The 22,922-nt window shown below is 34.9% G+C and overlaps 2 protein-coding genes across 2 annotated transcripts; both read right to left on the reverse strand.

Annotated features, from left to right (window-relative positions):
- Positions 1-825: 825 nt before the first annotated feature.
- LOC140887130 (oleuropein beta-glucosidase-like) lies at positions 826-4,459 on the reverse strand. Its single transcript, XM_073294187.1, has 12 exons — positions 4,205-4,459; positions 3,753-3,822; positions 3,596-3,654; positions 3,123-3,198; positions 2,958-3,035; positions 2,748-2,835; positions 2,263-2,628; positions 1,912-2,126; positions 1,779-1,813; positions 1,582-1,690; positions 1,389-1,500; positions 826-1,285 (listed from the first exon to the last, which is right to left on the reverse strand). The coding sequence occupies exons 1-12, from the start codon at positions 4,376-4,378 to the stop codon at positions 1,036-1,038; spliced, it is 1,632 nt and encodes a 543-aa protein (XP_073150288.1). The 5' UTR covers positions 4,379-4,459; the 3' UTR covers positions 826-1,035.
- Positions 4,460-15,465: 11,006 nt separating this feature from the next.
- Positions 15,466-16,236, reverse strand: LOC140889646 (secreted RxLR effector protein 161-like). Its single transcript, XM_073297366.1, has one exon. It carries the CDS (start codon positions 16,234-16,236, stop codon positions 15,466-15,468), a length of 771 nt encoding a protein of 256 aa, XP_073153467.1.
- Positions 16,237-22,922: the final 6,686 nt, after the last annotated feature.

The raw sequence follows: 22,922 nt of genomic DNA on the forward strand, positions 1-22,922 counted from the left end.
AAAAATTTATAGACTTTGATCCAAGCATTTAAAATAATTTTGTATATGCATGCATGATATTTTGTATATTTTGTATATTTTGATGGGGATATGTGTGGATTCTGATAGCTTCATAAATTTTTCTGAATTTATGCAGTTTTAAAATTTATTTGGAACTAGTTTTCTTTAAATTATTATTTTTTTAAATAAACTTGCGCCAAACAAATATAAATTAAAAAAAGTAAAAATATGGATTTTATTTGAAATTTTGGTTGGAGTGTCAAGAAGAGCAGATTTAAAATAGGCCAGGAAAATAGCTTCAACAAAAGTTACTTTATTTTTTTTAAAAAAAGTTATCTTTCTTTATATATGGTAATTGATATGTATATATTCGTTGTGACAAACACACTTCCCCTTTTTTTTTAAGAAGAAAAAGATTCAATGTGCTAACACAAAAGTCATTCTAGATTCGAAGATATAATAGCTTTACTAGATAAAAGTCATGAGCTAGTAGAATGAAAAGTGCTTGAATTTCCATTTATCAAGGTATATATTTTAATGATCAATCAGCTGATTCAACTGAAAACAAATTAAGTATTCCTATAGTTCCTACTGTATTTAGGTTAATTACATTGTAACATCCAAACAACAATAACCATTTATATTATGTTAGTATGAGAATTTACCTACCTAATGTGCACCGAAACATAGTAGCAGCTGGTTTCCACGTTATGAGAAAACAATTTATATATTACCAAATACATATAAAGACAAACAGCTAGTTGTAATGTTATATATTGGGCTTCATTGACACAAAAAATTAGATAATGGCGATAGGCAAGGAACTAAAACACAGAAACCCGACACTTTATTCCATAGAAAAATACAATACACAAATTACAGAAATCACATGTGTGACTCTTAGCCACTTATTCAAATGCAAATTAAACGTAACGAATAAGGAACTGCAGATACAGTACTGCATGTGTCTTGGTTTCAAGCTGAAAAACAAAACGTACAGCTAAGAAATTAAACCCCACACTTAGCTTGATTTCATTATTTATGCTTTTTTGAACCATTTTTCACAACATCTTCATCTTCACGAGTCCTCTTCTTGCTGCTGTCTGCAGTTATAAGCTTTTTACTAAAGAAATTCATCATCCATATAGCAGAAGTCCTGGGATATCGAGTTAAACCATTTGCGAAATCCACATAAAACAGACCATATCCAACTGTGTATCCGACCGCCAATTCGAAAGTGTCCAAGAGCGACCACACGAAGTACCCCAGAACTCTCACCTTATCTCTACACAAGAGTTAATTTGTACCCAAAATTAACCATATGTTAACATGATTTTCATCATAAAAATAATAATAATAATATATAAAACTTTTGAATATTTACTTACTCATCAATGGCTTTCTTGACGTAATAGAGATGATCTTGGATATACTTGAGCCTTGTGTCATCAACAAGAGCTTCTGGAACTGACAATTTCTTGTCGTTTCCCGAAGGGCAACCTACAACACCATTTAACATATTATATATTCATACAAATTTGTCCTTTTAATATATAGTAAATTAAATTGATCATTAATTACCATTCTCTGTTATGTAGATCAAAGGATCTCCGTATTTGTTCTTGAGGAAAGCCAAAACCTTTTGAATGCCATAAGGCACGATGACTACATAAGGAGCAGCGCTTGAGGCCTGTTGTGCAATATAATATTCATGCCACATAAATATTAATAATATATATAACCAATAGTGTGAGCAAGGGCAGTCGAATGTTTATTACCGGTGGACCTATCGAATGACCCTCTGCATTGGTAGCTGCAAATTAGTTGATTAAATGAATCAATTAATGATCAAATTAAAAATGTTGTTGTAACAATAAGAGAAGAAACTAATTTTTTTTTAATTTTTCTTACTTGAGCTTGTATAGTGTAGATCTTTTGCGTATTGCGAGGTCGAAGTAGAGTTAGGATCGTTCTTGATATACCTAGCGGTGTAGTAGTTAAATCCCATAAAATCATATGATCCCTTTACCAAACTCGCTTGCTCCTCGGTAAATTTTGGCAATCGTTCTCCTACGTATTTTCTCATACTTGCCGGATAATCGCCCGTCACAAGTGGTTCCACAAACCTAAAATTATAATTATATATATGAAAATGAATAGCTAGCTAGCTATATGTTATTTTAAATTTTCTCAAAAAAATAAAAATAAAAATCAAATCAGATAGGGATTAATTAATTTTATATATATGTATGCATGTGTTACCATCCCACAACGAAATCAAAGGCTCTTAATACGGCTTTCCAGTCTTCACTATCACCGTGATCATCGTAAGGCTCATACCAAGAGGACACATTTGTCATCCCTATCTTCCCACCTTGGAATGGCTGATAATTTCTTTTATACGTATCGACGGCATAGGCGTGAGCAAGAATCAAGTTATGTCCCACAATATATGGTTCGACGCCATCAGACGGAGGCGTTTGCGAATCTCCGGTGTGACCCGGCGGAAATGCGCCATACACATAACCATTAGTAGTAAACGCAAATGGTTCATTTAGGGATCCCCAGTGTTTCACACGGTCACCGAATTCAAAGAAGCACAGTTCCGCGAATTCCACGAAATCTTTCCTGTAAAATATATATATATTCATCAACGTATGTATATATGTTTATTAATATTAATTCATCCTCCATTTTTCAAGACAAATTTAACACATACACACATATATATAATTGGTTTTACGTACACAATCTTTTCGCTTAAGAAGCCACCATACTCATCTTCCAAACACTGAGGCACTTCAAAGTGCAAGAGTGTCGCGTAAGGCTCAATGCCTGCAGTACCAATATAATTAATTAATATATTCCTTTAATTAAACGTACGTACATATATTTTAATTAAACACGAATTATTAAAGTTTAGTAGTTTTTATAAAATTATATTGTTAATTACGTACCTTGACAAAGGCAAAAGTCAATCAAGTCATTGTAGTATTTGATGCCTTCCATATTTTTGCCGGTACTCAGCCTTCCGCCTAAACGAACGATCCACAACAATAATTTGGAAGAAATTAATCTCAAATTTTATGTTTAGGGTTTGTATAAAAATTAATAAGCTATACCTGGCAACACTCTAGACCATGAGATCGAAAACCTGAAGGCACTAAGACCTATTTTTTTCAACAACAACACATCTTCCTGCAACAAATTAAGTTGAATTATTAACATGACAGCCTTTTACTAACATATGCTGCATGATCAAGAGATCTACGATTTTTTGTTCTCTTCGTTGTCCAAATTTCATTCTCAGTTTTATATTTTAAAATTTTTGGCGATTTAATAATGCGGGTGTCATGACATCATTCCTGTTTCGGAAAAATGTCAAAAATAATAAAAATGATGGACAAAAATTGAAATTTGGCAAACTCCTATGAGATAGTCTCAAGGGTCAATTTTTTGTGAGACGGGTCTCCTGTTTGAGTTACATCTGAAAAAATATTAGTTTTTATGCCAAAAATACTATTTTTTGTTGTAAATATGAGTAGAATTGATATATGTAAGATCATCTTACAAGAGACCCATTCTAAAAAAATACCTTGTATCTATGATATTCGTCAATTGCAACAGATGGATTGCCACCGTCCGAAATTTTACCTGTGTGTATGTCATTGTATATGAAACTTACATGTGTGCTCAAAAATCAAAATATAAAATGATATATTTATATATTTAAAGGGAGATTGAGAGATCACTAGGTGTTCGGAGTGCGAAAGTATCCCAATTGCTCAAGCTTTTGCCACCTTCAGCATAAGCTCCTTCCACCTAATAATTAAATATATCACAAATATATATATATATAATGTTCTTTTTCCTCACACACAGAAGCATATACATAACATGCATGTTCTTTACTATTACATAAAAGAAAACCCCATCCCGAATCTGATCCACACAGTAATATTAATATATCGAGAAAGTGGAACATTGTGATAATAAATATTTAGCTTCTTTGATCTACTAACTATGTCTATTTTAAGATTTTGGTCCATTAATTAGTTTATAAAGTTCTTATATCAAAATCAAAATTTGAAAAATTATTTTCTGTCTTCAAGAATAACAAGAAAGAAATAACAAAGTCGACAAAAATATATCCAAAAAAGTACTGATTGATGAGCTAAGCGACCGCCGAGCATGTATAACATACTTGAAGAGCGGCGGTGCCGGCACCGAAAACAAAATCATCGGGAAAATCTTGGCTGGTGATCTTGCTAGCACTGATTCTGGCCAATTTCGTTTCCGAGGTTTGTTTTTGCACCAACGACAAAGCGTTATCGCCAGTGGTAATCAGTGCTAGGGCGTTGTTTTGATCATCCGCCATTGATTGATATTATTATTGAAGAAAGAATGATGAGTAGTAGTGAAGTAGGGATGATTCCCAATGCACACTGATACACCCTATTTATAGGCGAACCTAGCACCTTTGAATGTTTAGATTAGATATATATATATATATATATAATATACTATTAATTTAGAATGGAAAAACGTGGTTTCTGAAGGGTCGTAATTCCCTTTTCGATACGTCTATTCATTTTGTCCGTATATCTATGGAGAAATAATTACATGTATTTGTACCCCAAAAAATTCTTTAAAAAAACGTAGAAGAATTTTTAAAAGAATTTTCGTGGGAGAGAATTTAATATCCAGTGTTCGGAAATAGAAAGATCACCGGAAATTGCATATTTCACCTAATTTCCGGTCATTTTCTCATTTCCGACTACCGAGATTGAAATTTGTATCATATGATGTATCGTTAGATTCACATTTTTGAGACGATCCTACAGTGAAAATTTCAAGACAATCGTAGTTGTTTGGGACACGGGTGCACGTGGAACCCCAGACACCTTAGGGTGCGTGAGATCAAAACACACACATATATATATATATATATATATTTGTGTGCGTACAATATTATAAAAAATAAAATAAGAATTACCTTTTGATTTATTAAATATTATTTAATGAGCTAACAATTATTGAGCGATTATTACAACTAAATTAAATAACCAACTACATAAAAATTTATGATGTGGGAATCCAAGACTGTTATATTTCAGTGCACACCGTTTGGTTTGAGTGATATATATAGGATAAGTTATACATAAATAAGTAATATAATGTAAATTAAAAATAAATAAGAAATAAATAGTTAATACATTATTTGATTTGATGTATAGATTATAATTTATTTGATTTAATTGATGTAAAATTAATAATTAATATATGGATAAATAATATGACGAGAATAACACGAAATTGAATGAGATAAATTATTCATAGATTAATAATACACCAAACCAAACAAAAGTAAAACCCTCGGACTAACACAATATATAGCTTGCAAATTAACCAGACTAGTAAAAAAATTTATAAGACAAGCTTATTTAAAAAGGTATTGATAAGAAAAATCGATCTCATAAACATGACAAAGCATTCAAGTACCTTTACTTTGCCAACTGATCAAATGCTCGTTAAGTTGAATCTTTAATCCATTCAGTATTATTATAGTGCGTCTGGCAATTGTGTTCAAACACGTGAAAAAATACTGTGCGAGTAACCCATGGATCAAGTCAACTATCGTATTAATCACTATAATTATTATTATTATTGAATAAAACGTACGTATTAATTATTCTCACATGCAATGTAGTACGTTATATTTTACTACACAGCTTATTTTACATAAATAATTTGACTACGCGACACATATAGCTTGTTTTATATAAATAATTTGAATACGCAACGCATATTATAGCTTATTTTATATCAATAATTTAACTACATTGCATGTGAGAATAATTAATACAAGCCCTCACTCATAATAATAACACGTGAAAAAAACGCTGATTTGTGTGTGATCCACTTGCCCAGTCTATGGATTAATCCATGCATCCAACATATCCTTATTATGCATAATCACTTAATTATCTGACTGCCCTCTAATTAATCAACTTTTAATTAATTGGTTGAGCATGATTTAAAATTATCATTATATTTTAACTTAATTTTCAATAAAATCAAAATTATTAGACAAACTAGTCATTTTATATGGCTTCCTCGTTTTTAGTCATTAAATGTTTTATTATTTACCAAAATGACATTCATTTTGTGCGTTGATATTTTTATTTACGAGTTTCCGATACATTAATATACTTTAAAAATATTTATTTTTACATATTAGTAAAACAAAATTAAGATTTAATTATATTTTTTTATCGTTGTTTGATTTAAATTGGAACTAATTAATTTGCGTGTGTGTGTATAATATTACAAAAGAATAAAATAAGAATTACCTTTTGATTTATTAAATATTATTTAATGAGCTAACAATTATTGAGCGATTATTACAACTAAATTAAATAACTTACAATAGTTAAAATAAATTCGTGACAACTTCAAGTCTTCAGCTATTGATTTTTATGATGTGGTAAATTAAAGAATTACCGCAGGTGTTTGTTAAAAAAAAAAAAAAAAAAGGGTTGACCCTGAAGGGGATCCCATCCTACATGAGTCAGAGGCTCATTGGCTCATGCGGGGGTTAAATCGAGGGATGTGCACGAGTAGGCAGGGACCTGAGGGAGGGAACAACATGGTCCAACCCCCAGAGCATACCCCCAAATATTTCAATGAGGAATATGCTTCACACGAGGATCGAACCCGCAACGCTGGGAAATTTCTTTTCACGTCACCTCAGGCCTTACCAACTCGTCTATGCCCCTGTGGGCTATCGCAGGTGTTTGTTGGTGATGTGAAGGGATGATTGTGGGTGATTGTGTTCCCGTTTAACAGTTAAAAACTTATAAATTGGGCATACTTTGATTTTCAACTCATCGCATTTCTTTACTGCACATCACTTCCATACTTTCTCGTATACCCTGTAAATCTCTTTTGATTCGCTCATTCCCAAATTCTCACAAATGGCATGAAGGGTATTGGTTCCCATGACATTAGTTCGCGAGGGAAACACATCAATTGAAGATACTCTTACAAAAACCATTCTCGCAAAATTGTTCTAGCCAGTGTCCAACCTGAACCACTGGAAATAGTTGCCCCTGGTGATCCTGGAAATTAAATTAACATCGAAAATCTACTAGATTTCTCAATGTTGAATCAACTGTTCCCAGCATCAGTGATAGCATGACGGTCAAAGCGTCAAGCAGGCTACAATCCAGATTTTGCTCCTTCGAAAAGATTCCAAGGAAAGGGGGAGTCCTCACGCTCGTTGCTGCTCGATCCAAATTTTTTTTTCTGGAGATGATTTGGGCGATCAAGATTTTGAAGTTTCGGCTATGACAAAAACCTTTGGCACTGTTGATGAGGAGTTTGAGGACAAACGTTCCTTTTCTGATGAGGAAATGACTCTTCCATCTGATGTGACTCCTACTGCTGATAAGCCACCTGCTGCTACAGAAGAGGTTGCTGTTACTGATCCAAGTGATCCTTATTTTTTTGATGAAGACGAAGTATCTTTGGCCAATTTTAAGAATTGTAGTGACCCGCACTGTGATCACCTACTAATCAGAAGCTTAAGAATGCATTTAATTATTAAACAATAATAAAAAAATAACAGCGAAAAACATAGCTAAAAATCCCCAAGGAAAATAATTACTGTTATACAACAATATCGAACAAAATTTATTGATCCAAATACATTAAAACTGAGAGCTTGACAAATAACTCCACTAGCAACCTGCAGCCTAGTCTCTCCTGGAACCACCCGCCTCATCCAAAAGCAAACCTGCCCCATGAAATAGGGTATCCAAACAACACAGTATGAAGACGTGAGCATAAAACGCTCAGTACGAGAGTATGAGTATACAATATTCTATGTGTATGTATACAAGTGTACTGGTTACCAAGACTCTCAGGTCAAGAAACAAGCTCATCCGGGCCCAGGGTATATAGCACCTTGCACCGTCGCATCAGGAGGTGGCTCCTATACCCAGTAGATAATAGTGACCTGATACTAGTACAAGTGTCCAACCATAATGGTGACTTGACACAAGACTTACGTATCCAACCATCCACAACTCGTAGGGTGAGCGCCCTACTATAGGATATCTCAAGGATATGAGATCAATATGCTCATGTATGCAACATACAGTCATGACATGTTGTACAGATAAAGTCATATAAACATGCAACCACATAATACATGCAACCATATAATACATGTATACTCAATCTGGATATCTCGAATAATACTTCTGTACCTCATAAACTACGCAAGATAGACCAGCTCTATGTACAAGCCTATAGTCCGCACTACAATGCAAAATACTCATGTATCTTAATCTTATTCTAAAAACCTTAACTAAGCTATAGCATATTCCCTATTTATTATAAGGATCTAGAGCTATACCTGCATCCGTCGTCAGCCCTCTGATGACGACTGTCCCAGAACTTGGGCACCCCTCCGCTGCAACCCCAGAGCACATTGCCAACTCCCGGACCAAGCCTAGGAAGGTTGGAAATCACCCCAAAACACCTAAAATACCTAAGAACCGAGAGAGGAAGTATGGAAAATGGTGTGAAAATCTGATCCTCGGAGGGCCTATTTATAGGCGGAGATCGGACGCTCCGATCGGGGGTTCGGACGCTCCGATCTCTGCATGCACAGTTAGGATGCTCCGATCCCTACTTCAGAGGCTCCAAACTATTGCGTGTCCGATCAGTCTTGATACCTCACCAGCTACATGGTCTAACTAAGATCGGATGCTCCGATCTTGGTTCGGACGCTCCGAACTCTCCGTAGCCTCCGATTGGGGGTTTGGTCTCTTTGATCTCTGCATGTCACATACCGTCGTAACAGTGATACATGGAACACATCGTGGATACTTGAAAAATATGGAGGTAAAGAGAGTCTGTAAGCCAAATCTCCAACACTCCCCAAAATTTCAAACGGACCAATGAATCTAGGAGATAGCTTACCCTTGAGACCGAATCTCAAAATCTTGTGAAATGGTAAAACTTTCAAGAATACTTTCTTACCAACATCAAACTGCAAAGGTCTGCGCTTAAAATTTGATAGCTATCTTTGCGATCTTGTGCAGTATTAATTCGCTTCTTGATCTATCCAAGAATATCAACATCCTACTGGACTAACTCTGGTCCCTCTACATGTCGCTCCCCCACTTCTTCCTAGAAAAGTGGAGTACGACATCGTCGTCCGTACAATGCCTCAAACGGTGCCATCCCAATACTGCGATGATAACTGTTGTTATACGCAAACTCAATCAATGACAAATTATCTTGCCAAGCTGGACCAAAATCCATAGAACAAGAGCGTAGCATATCCTCAAAAGTACGGATCGTACGCTATGACTACCCATCAGTCTCTGGGTGATAAGTTGTACTCAAGCTAAGATTAGTACCCATAGGGCGCTGAAAACTCCCCCAGAATCTAGAAGTAAACCTGGGGTATCGATCACTGACTATGCTCACAGACACTCCGTGCGTCGAACGATCTCCTAAATGTACAAGTGAGCCATCTTGTCAAAACTGTAGTCTCGGTTATAAGGAATGAAATGTGCTGACTTGGTAAGTCGGTCCACCACAACCTAGATAGCATCAAAATTCCTCGAGGATATTGGCAAATGGGTCACAAAATCCATCGTGATCAACTTCCATTTCCACTCAGGAATAGGCAAACTGTGAAGCAATTCTCTAGGTCGTTGGTTCTCTGCCTTGACCTGCTGACATACCAGGCACTAGAAACATACTGATGCACACTGATCTTCATCCCTTTCCACCAGAACTGAGTACGCAAATCCTTGTACCTCTTGTTGCTCCCTGGATGAATACTCAACTTAGTACGATGAGCCTGACATAAAATCTCCTCCCTCAAAGTATCATCCTACGGAACAAAAATACGGCCAGACAAACAAAGAAAACCATCTAACTAATAATGAAATCCAGACGTAATATCATCTCTGGCTAAACGTGCCAATCGTTGAGTCTTCGGATCATTCATCTGAGCATCTCGAATCCAAGAATACAAGGCTATCTCAGATAGAATTGCAAACATCTGAATACTCTGCATATCTTTCTTATGCTTGAAGATATATCCCAAAGAACAGCAATCTTCAATTACACTGGTCGCAAAACAAGTCTGGAGTGAAGAAACAAGAGCCTTGCGACTCAGGGTATCAGCAGTGAGATTAGTAGCTCCTGGATGGTATTTGATCTCACAATCATAGTCTTTCAATAAATCATCCAACGTCGTTGTCTCATGTTCAATTCTGTCTGAGTGATCAAATACTTGAGACTCTTATGATTTGTGAAGATCTCAAATCTCTCGCCATACAGATAATGACGCCAGATTTTCAATGCGAAGACAATAACTGCTAACTCAAGATCATGCACTGGGTAGTAATCCTCGTGAAATTTCAACTGTCTAGAGGCCTATGCAATCACATGTCCATTCTGAGTCAGGACACAACCTAACCACCTGAACAAAAGCATCTGTATAAACTACATATCCTCCAGACCCAGACGGTAAATCCAACACAGGTGCAGAAGTCAAGCGTCTACGAAGCTCACAGAAATTCTCTTCACACTATGAGGACTATTCAAAATTCACGCCCTTCCGAGTAATTTGTGTCAAAGGTTGAGTTAGATGCGAGAAATTTGCGATGAAACGATGATAATAACCTGCCAGACCCAGAAAACTACGGATCTCAGCCATGTTGTTACTCCATTCTCCAAGAAAGCTATGCTGGAGTTCTACAGCAAACTTTCATTTCGAGCAGGAGATGAAAGCTCTGCACAATTTGGAAAAGTCTTTATCCGTGGCAATTTCTACAATTTTACTCTTGTCCTGATCAATGAATTCTACAACACTCCGGACGTGGAAGATGATATAGTGGCAGAAGATATCGATCAGACCGACTGTCTGCAGCCAAGTTGTATCCTTATTTTTTGTATTGCACAAGATTGCAACAAGGAATTGAACGACATCCACCAACACTAAAGTGGTTACAAGACCACAGGCACTTGCACTGTTTGCTAATGAGACTCAGGCTCCCATGAATTTTGGCAAACTGGTTTTCAAGACAGTTCTCTCCTTCAGAGAAGGTGGTTGGAAGGCTTCCAAACTTTATTTTTCCTCACTGATACTTGGGATTCTTGAGTCTCAAGGATTCAAGAAAGAAGATAATGAAGATTTGTTAGGTGGAAATGAGCTTTTGAAGATAACTCATCCTCTACTCGAAGGCAATCAAAAGATTGACCTTTCCTGGAATGGTGTTGCACCAAGTGTTGCAAACATGGAGCCTGCTCCTACCAACATTATCCACTCCACTACCATACTGATGTTGAACTCCTCTGCAATTCGAGCACAAATGGCCCATGCTGAGTAGAAAATCATACTAGCCAAGAAGGATATTGAGTACTATTAAGCCCTGCTGGCTGAGTACAGAAAAAAACTCAAGTTGACTATCCCTTCTAGACAAAAAAAGGGAGATGATTCAAGTGTTGGAACATCCGAAAAAAAAGGAACTGGAGATGATGGCACTGATGAAGAAGAAGAAGAAGAAGAAGAAGAAGAAGAGGATATATATTTCTTATGTCTTTATGCATCTTATGTAATTCTTAAAATATATATCTGTTTGTGTTCCATATTTGCTCTGATTCCTTTATGAGTTAAAAATTATTAAAATTATTATATTCTTAGTTCCACCCTGATCCAATAAGTGTAGAGAGTCTGTGTTGCCAACACGATCAACCAACACTTCGTCCTAAACTGATCAAATTCAGGAGGGGCATGAGCTATCTAACTCAGGGGGAGTGAGTTGAACTTTTCTGTGTATGTTTTGTCCAGAAAGCCAAAAAGGGGGAGATTGAAAGGAACGTGTTTCATTTGCATTAGATTTATTTCTTAAATTGCAATAAATCTTTTATTAAAGTGTTTTGCCTTTATTATTTTTTTTTTGAGTCACTTGTTTTGCCTTTCTAAAGACTTATTAAAATAGTAAATATATATTCTTATTATTTGTTTCCTAATAAACTCTTGTTTTTATCTTATGTAGGAATTCAATTAAGGAAAGTTTTCCTAGGCCATAAAGATTATATATAAACAAGGGAAACGGCGCACAAAATAAGAAATACTGATACACAGAGAATACATACGCCTATTGTACGTAGGAACTTAAGAGTTTGAAGATCAAAGAGTGTTGAAGAACTCCTAGAGTGATCGTAGTTGGTTTATCGTGTTGTCGTGGTGTGTTGGAAACAATTGAAGATCACACTACTGAAGTGTCTTTCAAAAGTGGTTCCTTGTTATTTCAAGTTTTGGCACACGAGTTTAAACATCTTATTGGTTTTTTATGTTTTTATTTCTACTGGTTTTTAGGGTGTTGTCTATTTTCTCACCTTGTTAAGAAAATTAGTTTTTCATAGACAATCAATAGTATTGATTTTTGTAAAATTGATTTGTTTTTAGTGATTATTTTGGCTTGAGGCACCGCACAAGTACTGGATGCTTGTGTATAATTATTTCTGTGTTATTTATTGTTTAGGTTTATTTATTCTGTTGCATGTTGTCTTAAATAGTAAATATTCCTAACTATGCATTTTTCATATTTCATAGCATAAAAGAGGAATCATGTGGAATGAACGAAACATACATGTCAAAGAGCATGAAATAAATAAACTTAAACAGTAATAATTAGGGGCGTATCAATATATCATAGATAATGAGATGAATTTAAATGCATTGTACAAGTTAATTGTGTTCAGTTTGGTGCGCTGTTTTGAATTTTGTGTCTCACGTCTTGACTCATGTCACGACATGTTCTGTGACTTGTCACCTTGATCGTATATTTCAATATTCATGTGTAAGATTGACCCCATGTTATACTGGTTGTTTGGAGTTACATCCCTCCTCATATATATAAAAATGAAGATAGAACCAATATACAAAACACAAGCTATAAATTGAAGATAACCCAAATAAATACAAAATACAAACATAATCTCATTAATAGTTCAAGAATTCAACAAAAATTATAACTATAGAAAAAAAATTGACTTGTCCAAAATAATAAACTTAAGATTAAAAAATTTTCAACAATAAACTTAATAATTAACGAGATATTTAAAATTTAATATTTCATAGCTTGTAATTTACTACAACAATTCCATAATTATTGAAAAATATCATTAAATCGTCAAATAACCGCTATACTAATTCGACCAAGATTTTTAGGTTCGATCGAATAAACCTCAAAACCAATCAACACTGGCACCTACAACATTAACCCAAGAAATAATCATTAATATTGCAGTGATAATTGAGTCAAAATCAAATTATATAGACAGCCGTAATTCAAAACATAGGTTGAAAATTTAACTAGAAATTCCAAATAATCGAAGCTAAATTTCGACAGAAGTTACTAAAACCGGTTGAAATTTGAGGCTTTTGTAGCCGAATACTTGTTTGAATTCCAACAACACAACCCAAAAAAAAAACCAAAAAATTTCAGGAAAATCAAAGAAAAACTCGAGTAGAAATGGAGCTACGAGCTAAATTATGGGTTTCAGCTTGGTTCCCGATTTACACAGGAAAACCAGTATCAAAATGAAGCTATAACGTGAGGTACAAAACCCCCAATAAATTTTAGGGTTAATTGCATACATTATCCTTGTAAAATCATTAGCACGTATCTTCAAATTTTGATCACTTCACCCCTGAAAGCGCGTATGAACAAGGAGTAAATGCTCAAAATTTGAAAACATGGAAATGTATGTGCTAAGATTTGAAAACACGGAGAGTCAACAAATCATTCCTTTTTTATAGGGGTTTTTAGCAATGTCGGGATTTCACAATATTGATGTATGCAATTAACTCTAATTTTCAGGTTTCGCCGGCAGAGGATCGATTTTCATATTATTGTTATTTTAATGGCTTAAAGAAATTCAATGGACTAATTAAATTTAATGGGCTATAGATATTCAATGAGAAGAAAAATAATTAGTATTGAAACGCAATAAAAATAAAAAACACATATACTAATAACTAAAAAAAGCATTTCTTTTCAGTACTCTCAATCAAAGTTAGAGCCGTACACTAGGGGTGTAAACGAATCAATCCGATTCGCGAGTTTTTCGAACCGACTAGATAAGATTTGATTCTTATTCGAAATTATTGAACTGGAGTCGAATCCAAACATGTTCAAACTTTTTTTCGATCCAAGTTCGAGTCAAAATTATTTTGTTCGATACTTCACGAAAAGCTCGCGAGCCTTAATATTTTATTAATATAATATAGTGATATAATAAATATATATACATTTCAAACCTTTTTGGATATTTTAAGCTTTTCGAACGAAAATATATTCCAAGCAATAGTTCGAATAGTGCACGAATATGTTCGAATATTTCGAGCCAAACTCTAACTTTATTTCGTGTCGAGTTCGAGCCAAAATATTTGAAAATTTTGAGCTTCACATCGAGCTAGCTTGAACTCAAATATACTTAATGCTCTTTCTTTTTCTTTGGATTCTTTGTTTTTCTTTTGTCATAATAATTAATGACACGAAAGTAAATTAACACTTATCTTTTTTTGGTAAAAACAACAAAATGTAGTTGTCCCCATGGCACAACATTTTCTAACATATATTGTGAAAGCGACCTTTAAAAAAAAAACCAAGACAAAAATTTGAGAAAATAGAAAACCAGAGAGATAATTAAATATGCATAACTGAGATTACAGTTTTCTATATATATATATATATATATATTGTTGAGACACCAATCACCCAAGTCCAAGAACACAATTCACGGAAGAAACATACACACGAGTAACACTATAAACAATAGACTGCAATCGAAACACAATAACACAAGTACACCGGAAATTACTTGGTTCAAATTGATATCAATCCTGCATCCAAGGTTCTGGGAATCTTCCCATAAGATTTCACTAATGAACGATCAAATCAAGTTCAATACAATCACCTCTAATCGATATACATCAAGCTCAAACACAGAAACTCTTCTGTATATAAATCAAGAACTAAGGACGAAAAGAATAAGACTTTGAAGCTCCAGAGCTACACAGATGATCTTCGAAGTTGATTCTTTTCCAGATTGAAAATCTCTCAGAGTTCTTCAGAGTGTATGTTTTGACAAAGGAACCAGAAGTTACAGCCCTTTTCGATCTTGATTTGTGATCCCTTCTTCTGAGCTGATTATGCCCCTTTAAACTGTCATTTTAGCTAACTAACGGCCATAATCAAGCTTAAATCCTAGCCCTCGGATCAAGTATTTAATTTCATGTTTGATCTTAGCCGTCCATAGCAACTTAAATGCCAAGTCAACAGAGGTCTTCACAAATCTCCACTTTTGACTGATTTTGGTTGCTCACTGTGAATCCAATGAGACCCCAGTGTCTGAGAGCTTGCATTACTCTACTAGTTTGAGCATCCCCAATGCATGTTGGAGTTTGCTCACAGGTACTGCCTTTGTCAATATATCAGCCAGGTTGATCATATTGTCTATCTTCAGGACCTTAACCAAGCCCCTAGATATGATGTCCCTCACAAAATGCAATCTAACATCCATATGCTTCGTCCTTTCATGAAAAACAGAATTCTTGGACAAGTGTATTGCACTTTGTGAGTCACAAAAGATAATGACATCCTTTTGTACTAATCCCATTTCAGTAACAAAACCAGCGATCCAAATACCTTCTTTCACAGCTTCTGTTAGGCTAATGTACTCTGCTTCAGTGGTGGATAAAGCAACCACACTTTGTAGGATTGATTTCCAGCTCACTACATTGTCTCCAATAGTAAACACATATCCAAAAATCGATCTTCTTTTGTCTAGATCTGCTGCATAATCAGAGTCACAATAACCAGTGACCTCACAAGTGTTTAAAGCTGATTTTGAGTATTTTAGCTTTAAACCTTTTGTTCTCTTCAAGTATCTCAGTAGCCATTGCATATCCTTCCAATGATCTCTACTCGGCTTACCCATAAACCTGCTAACTAGACCCAAACCATATGTGATGTCAGGTCTAGTTGAAATCATCATATACATAATACTACCCACTGCATTAGAATAAGGAATGTTCTTCATATGAATAGACTCTAACTCCTCTTGATCTCCTTGTACTGCCTTTAGCTTAAAGTGAGCACCAATAGGTGTGCTAACTTCTTTTGCTTCTGCCATCTTGAAGAGATTTAGAACTTTGTTTATGCACCTTTATTGTGACAAAGTCAGAGTTCTCAATTTTCTGTCCCTTTTTATCTCAATTCCTAAGATCTGTTTTGCTTCACCAAGATCCTTCATCTCAAATTCAGTGTTAAGTTGATGCTTTAGCTTTTGAATTTCCTCAAGATCTTTACATGCTATAAGCATGTTATCAACATAGATCAATAAGTAGATGAAAAATAGATTTTGAAGCTTTCTGTAGTACACGCAGCTGTCAAACTTTGATCTAACATAACCTTTCTGTAGCATGAAGTCATCAAAACGTTTATACCATTGTCTAGGTGACTGCTTTAGGCCGTAGAGAGATTTTTGTAGTAGACACACTTTTCCAGCTTGAAGTTCTGTCTCAAAACCCTTTGGTTGAGTCATCAAAATCTTTTCTTCAAGATTTCCATGTAAGAAGGCTGTTTTGACATCCAATTGCTCAAGTTCCAAGTCTTGTAGTGCTGTGATTGCCAATAGTATTCTAATGGAGGAATGTTTCACCACAGGAGAAAACACTTCATGATAATCAATTCCTTCTATCTGTGAGAATCCCTTTGCCACCAATCTGGCCTTGTACCTTGGCCCTTCAACTCCTGGTACTCCAGGTTTTTTCTTAAATATCCATTTACAACCTATTACTCGTTTCTCCTTCGGCTTATCCACTAACACCCAAGTGTTGTTCTTAATTAGGGATCTAAATTCATCTTTCATGGCTATCAACCATTGAGCACTGTCCTTACTCCTCATCGCCTCTTCATAAGTTGATGGTTCTTCTAGATCCATCAATTCAGCCACATTGAGGGCAAAAGCTGTAAATTCAGATGATGCAAACCTTGATGGCATTCTGATTTCCCTTCTGACCCTATCTCTTGCAAGCATATACTCTCCTAGATGCTGGTCCTGTCTAGGATCACCACTTTGTTCATCTCTGTTTGCATCCAATATATCTGTAGCTTGATGTGATATATGAGATCCAACATGTTCAGTATCATAGAAGTCTTCAAGTGAATTATGATCAGCTCCACCTTCTTCCTTATTCAATTCATTGTTGTGATTTCGAGACTGATCCCTGTCTTGGAAATTCTGCTCAGCTTGATCAGAGCTGGCTGATTCTAGCATATGTTTGTTAGTCTTGTAAAACTCAGATTCATTAAAAACCACATCTCTACTGACAACACATTTAATCTCATCTAATAGCCAAACCTTGTATCCCTTTGTACCAGTAGGATAACCAAGAAAAATTCCCTTCTTAGCTCTAGGATTTAGCTTTCCTTGATTAGCATGAATATATACTACACAGCCAAAGGTTCTTAAATGTTTATAACTCGGTTTTAAACTAGACCATTTCATCTCTGGAACCATTAAGTCAATAGAAAAAGAAGGTGATAGGTTAATAAGATAACAAGCAGTTGAAGCTGCCTCTGCCTAGAACTTAGGTGGCAAACCACTCTCACTTAGCATGCATCTCACTTTATTCATGATTGTTCTATTCATTCGTTCAGCAATCCCATTTTGTTGTTGTGTATATGTGCATGTCCTATGTCTTGCAATGCCATACTTAGAACAAAACTCATCAAAATCATGATTGCCAAACTCCAATCCATTATTTGTTCTCAATGTTTATATTTTATTTCCAGATTGATTCTCAACTAAAGTTTTCCATTCTAAAAATTTATCAAAAGCTTGGTCTTTAGTTTTCAGAAAGTATATCCAAACCTTCCTAGAATAATCATCAATCAAGGAAATGAAATATTGACATTTAGATAATGATTGAGTTACCTTGGAGGACCACCAGAGATCTGCATGTATATAGTCCAGTGGTGACTTAGTCTTGTGAGTTGCTGTATTGAATCTTAGCCTATGAGACTTCCAAGAATACAGTTCTCACAAAAATCCAGATTAGTGATTTGCTTAGTGTCCAGAAGGCCTTGTTTACTTAGCTCTTGAAGGCCTTTTAGACTCATGTGACCGAGCCTTTGATGCCATAAAAGTGTGTTATTCTTTCCTGACACTGTCACATTGGTTTCTGAAGATAAGGTTTTTCCTTGAAGTACATAGAGGCCTTGTTTCAGAATTGCCTTCATAATAACCAGTGAGCCATTTACTACTTTGAGTGTGCCTCCCTGTGCTTTGTAGCTTAGACCCTTCTGATCTAAGGTGCCTAAAGAGATTAAATTCCTCTTTAGATCAAGGAGATATCTTACTTCAGATAATATTTTCACTGAGCCATCCCACATTTTCAACTTTACTGATCCAATACCATGAATTTTACATGACTCATTGTTTCCTAGCAACACATGACCGGTTTGAGTTTCTTCAAAGTTTGAGAGCCAGTCCCTTCTAGGAGACATATGGTAAGTACATCCTGAGTCTAGTATACATTCTTCTTTTGGATCATCAGTTGAGATGGTTAAGACCTCGGCATCTTCATATCCTTCAAGCACATTTGCTACATCAGTGGTGATGGACTGTTCCTGTCCTTGGTTCACTTTTTTTAGAGGGCAGAATCTTTTTATATGACCTTCCTTCTTGCAAGACCAACAAGTTCTTTTTGGCCTTGACTTAGATCTCGACCTAGATTTCCATCTATTTGTCGAACCTTTCCTTTCAAGAGATCTCCCTCTTACATTCAACCCTTCACCAGTAGGCTTTTGAAGCTTTCCATTAGCTTTCAAATCCAATTCCTTAGAATATGCAGCCCCTGTGGCTTCTTCAAGAGTAAGTGTTTCCCTGCCATACTTCAAGGTATCCCTCAACTGATCATATGTCTTTGGCAGAGAGTTAAGAAGAAAAATGGCTTGGTCCTCTTCGTCTATCTTTACTTCCATATTTTCAAGATCTGATAACAACTTAGTGAACTCATCTATGTTCTCATCAATGGACTTATTTTCATCCATTTTGTAGCTATAAAACTTCTTTTTCAAATATATACGATTAGGAAGAGTCTTTGTCATATATAGTTGTTTCAGCTTTAGCCACATATCGGCAGCTGTCTTTTTCCTTACAACCTTTCTAAGAATTTGGTCGCTTAAGCTTAGAACAATCGTGTTTTTTGCTTTATTCAATATATCAGACTTGTTCTCTACAGTACTTGGGATCTTAGCATCTCCTTGCAAAGCCTCGTCTAAACCAAGATAACCAAGATGGACTATCATCTTCTCACACCATAGATTGAAGTCATTCTTTGCATCAAATTTCTCCACCTCAAATCTCGAAGTGGACATTGCTAAAGAATGCCCCTGGCCAGTAGACATCCTTCTCAAGAAATCCTCAAAGAGAGTAGAGGCAGAGATCTAGAATAAAGAAAATTTGATGCAGCAAGATTCGAACTCTTGAGCTCAAGATTTTTAAATCTCAGGTTCTGATATCACTTGTTGAGACACCAATCACCCAAGTCCAAGAACACAATTCACAGAAGAAACACACACACGAGTAACACTATCATAGTTACATAAAATTGATAAATTGAAGAAAAAAAACTTCCCTCATGAATGAAGTGTTATTCAATATATGTAAACTCAAAATGCGAATATAACAAAAACAGTATACTAAGAACGAAGTAAGATCGTATAACAATTCAGTAGTATATTGAGCATGTAAATACTGTAAAGTATAAACAGAATGAGTAAAGAAACAGATAAGCAAACCGAGGCCTGTAACTAGTACAGTTTCCTTAAAACAGATTGGTCCCCTCCTGAGTGTGCTTTGAGGATTACACGGACGTCCGTCTCCCAGGATACAACGAAAAAACCTTGTAGAAACATAGCACGAAGGCACTACACCGGCGAACTGAGAATGTACCTGAACCGTATCACGACAAAAGAGGAATGCAGGAACAGCAGCGTAGCAGAGTGCAGGAATTGCAGAGAATCTGAGGGCTCGAAATTCTGTGTTTTTTTGAAGGACTACATACTGCCTCTATTTATAGGGGCACACTGTCTAGGCGTCCATTCACAGGCTGGGTAGATGGAAGGCCAAAGGTTGGCAAATGAAACATCAAAAGTCTGGCATCTGAAACACCAACAGACATCCAGCTGAAGGGTCTCATCCAGAATCTTCTCAGGGCATGTGGAAGGTTAAAAATCAAAAATAAAATAGCAAAAGGTGACCAACACTGGGTAGGCGATTTTGCCTTGATCAGTCCGACATTCGACGTACCCAGGTCGCGCTCGTACGCTTGCACACAAGTCAAGCCTTTTCCAGTGCAAATCGGGCCCTTGATTTGCACCCCCCCATCCTGCGCATGCGCGCGTGAGAGAGAGAGCCTCTTGACCAACATTCTTACACCTTCATAAAATGTAACACCATATAAGCACACCTATGCCAAGTTATTTTTTCAATGTGGGATACTCATATTCCACTCTTAACTATCCACTTTAACAAGCCCAAAGCTTAACCAATTTTTCATTCACATAATGAAAGCCCATTTAGGCATAAAGCCTAATCTAGTCCAACACGAAGAAAGTAAGATGATATATGATACATCAAATACAATTCAAAATATTTACCACATGCATCATAATACGATAAATTATGCTATACAAGAAATAAAACTAACTTTCTAGCCATAAATACAGTAAGGTTGTAATTAATTTTGAAACTTAAAATTGCATAAAAAAAATTAATTTAACAAGTAAAAACTTCTATAAGCATGAATATCCTCTATATAAAAATAAACATAATATGTTATTGATATCCATAAACAAAATCTAAAGATAGAGTTATAAAAAAGCATGAAAATAACAAATCAAGGGAGGGTAAATTAGGTTTTATGTGAATTTTTTTCCACAAATATAGATCAGGATGAGTTATACCTTGAGAAATGAAGGATGAGATATCACGTGAAATGAGGGTTGAATGATGGACTTTCAGATTTGTGGAGAATTAACTTTTTGTAAGTAAACAAGAGATAAGATTGGATTATTAAACTCATCCTAGGTTTATCAAGCCAAGTAAACGCAGCCTAAAAAAAGAGGGCTTTTCATCAAAATTTAATCCATTCCTATTCAAAATCACTTTATTTTTCAGCAATTCCCCTGGACTGAAATCCCTAAACTATGCCTCGATTTCTTTATTTTCTTCCTTTGGTTACAAATCTTGTTCAAAAAATTCAGGTAAAGAAAGATGTACAGATAAAAAAAATGCTCTTTCGGTTTTTTTTTTCTTTGTATTCTTTGTTTTTCTTTTGTCATAATAATTAATGACACGAAAGTAAATTAACGTTTTTTTGGTAAAAACAATAAAATGTAGTTGTCCCCATGACACGACATTTTTAACATATATTGTGAAAGCCACCTTTAAACAAAAAAAAAAAAACAAGACAAAAATTTGACAAAATAGAAAACCACGTGTTAAAAGCAATACCTTCTATCTATGGACTATGATATTGGCGATCAACTACAATACATCCATTGCTACGGCCCGAAACTTTTTTTGTACGTCATTATATCCATGTTAATGCTTGTTCATAAGTATATTATAAAGATGATATTGGAGATCGAGAGATTACTGGGAGTTCTGAGCATGTAAATATCCCAATTGCCCAGGCTTTTGCCAGCTTCTTTTACTATTTCTTCCCCCTCCTCCTTTGTGTGGGAGTTTGAGAATTTTTCGCTTTGGCTTATAAATCTTGTAATTGATGATTTTTCTCCATCTTAATAAATTACAAGTTTGCTGTCAAAAAAAAATAAAAATAAAGCACCTTCCACCTAATAAATACATCACAAAAATATTTAATTTCCTTATTGGAACCTTCTGTTTTCCTCGCAAAAATATATATGTATTAATTCATACGCTATTGTAATAGTTACATGCATTATTAATATTAGTGATTGAATCAATAAATTTTTAATACTTATGCATGATGCATTATTAATATTAGTGATTGAATCAATAAATTTTTAATACTTATGCCATGCATAAGTAACTCATGCCATAGTAATTAAAAATAGGAAAAATGTCATATATCATCGACCTTATGAAATACCAGGTTTGCTGATCCCCCTCCCCCTATGAACATTTCTAATAACCTCTTGTGATTCTAAATGAGATAATTGCATACACTTTATACCATTGTAAAATATCGATCGAGATTGTTAAAAACTCCCTGTGAAAAAAAATGATCTATTAGCTTCCTGTGTTTTTTAATCTTGAGCACATACATCCCCATGTTTTCAAATCTTGAACACAAAATCCCTTGTCCGTACGTTTTTTTAGGGATATTTGTGCTCAAAATTTCAAAACACAAGGGGTTAATAGCAGCAAGGGGTTTTCAGCAACATCATGATTTCACAGGGGAAATATATGCAATTATCCCGATTGTAAATATGTATATCCCTTTCACCTAAAAATGACAAAAATACCCCTACTTAAATAAATAATTAAATTGAACAAAATAATCAAATTGTAGTTAAATAACTATGAACATTATATAGAATGATTTTATCATAATATTTGTTATACGAAAAATATATTTTAATAGTAAATTGTATTATTACATAAAATTAAATAGTAATTTTATTATTTTTAAATAAAATTTAATATTTAAATTAATTAAATTGATCGTATAAATAAATTTAATTGAAAATATAAGTTAATGCATTGATTTTTAATTTAAATTTTTAATAAAGAGTGATAAAAGATTTCATAAAAGTCATTTA

Source organism: Henckelia pumila, chromosome 3, assembly GCF_033568475.1.
Source record: "Henckelia pumila isolate YLH828 chromosome 3, ASM3356847v2, whole genome shotgun sequence".
NCBI lineage: Eukaryota > Viridiplantae > Streptophyta > Magnoliopsida > Lamiales > Gesneriaceae > Henckelia > Henckelia pumila.

Excerpts from the sequence above, each read along its gene's own strand:
- LOC140887130 (XM_073294187.1), bottom strand. The coding sequence starts at position 4,378 with ATGGCGGATGATCAAAACAACGCCCTAGCACTGATTACCACTGGCGAT. Across the intron at positions 2,629-2,747 it reads TTCTTAAGCGAAAAGATTGT|GAAAGATTTCGTGGAATTCG; the intron begins GTACGTAAAACC and ends TATATTTTACAG. Across the intron at positions 1,286-1,388 it reads GTCAAGAAAGCCATTGATGA|AGATAAGGTGAGAGTTCTGG; the intron begins GTAAGTAAATAT and ends ACTCTTGTGTAG.
- LOC140889646 (XM_073297366.1), bottom strand. The coding sequence starts at position 16,236 with ATGGCAGAAGCAAAAGAAGTTAGCACACCTATTGGTGCTCACTTTAAG.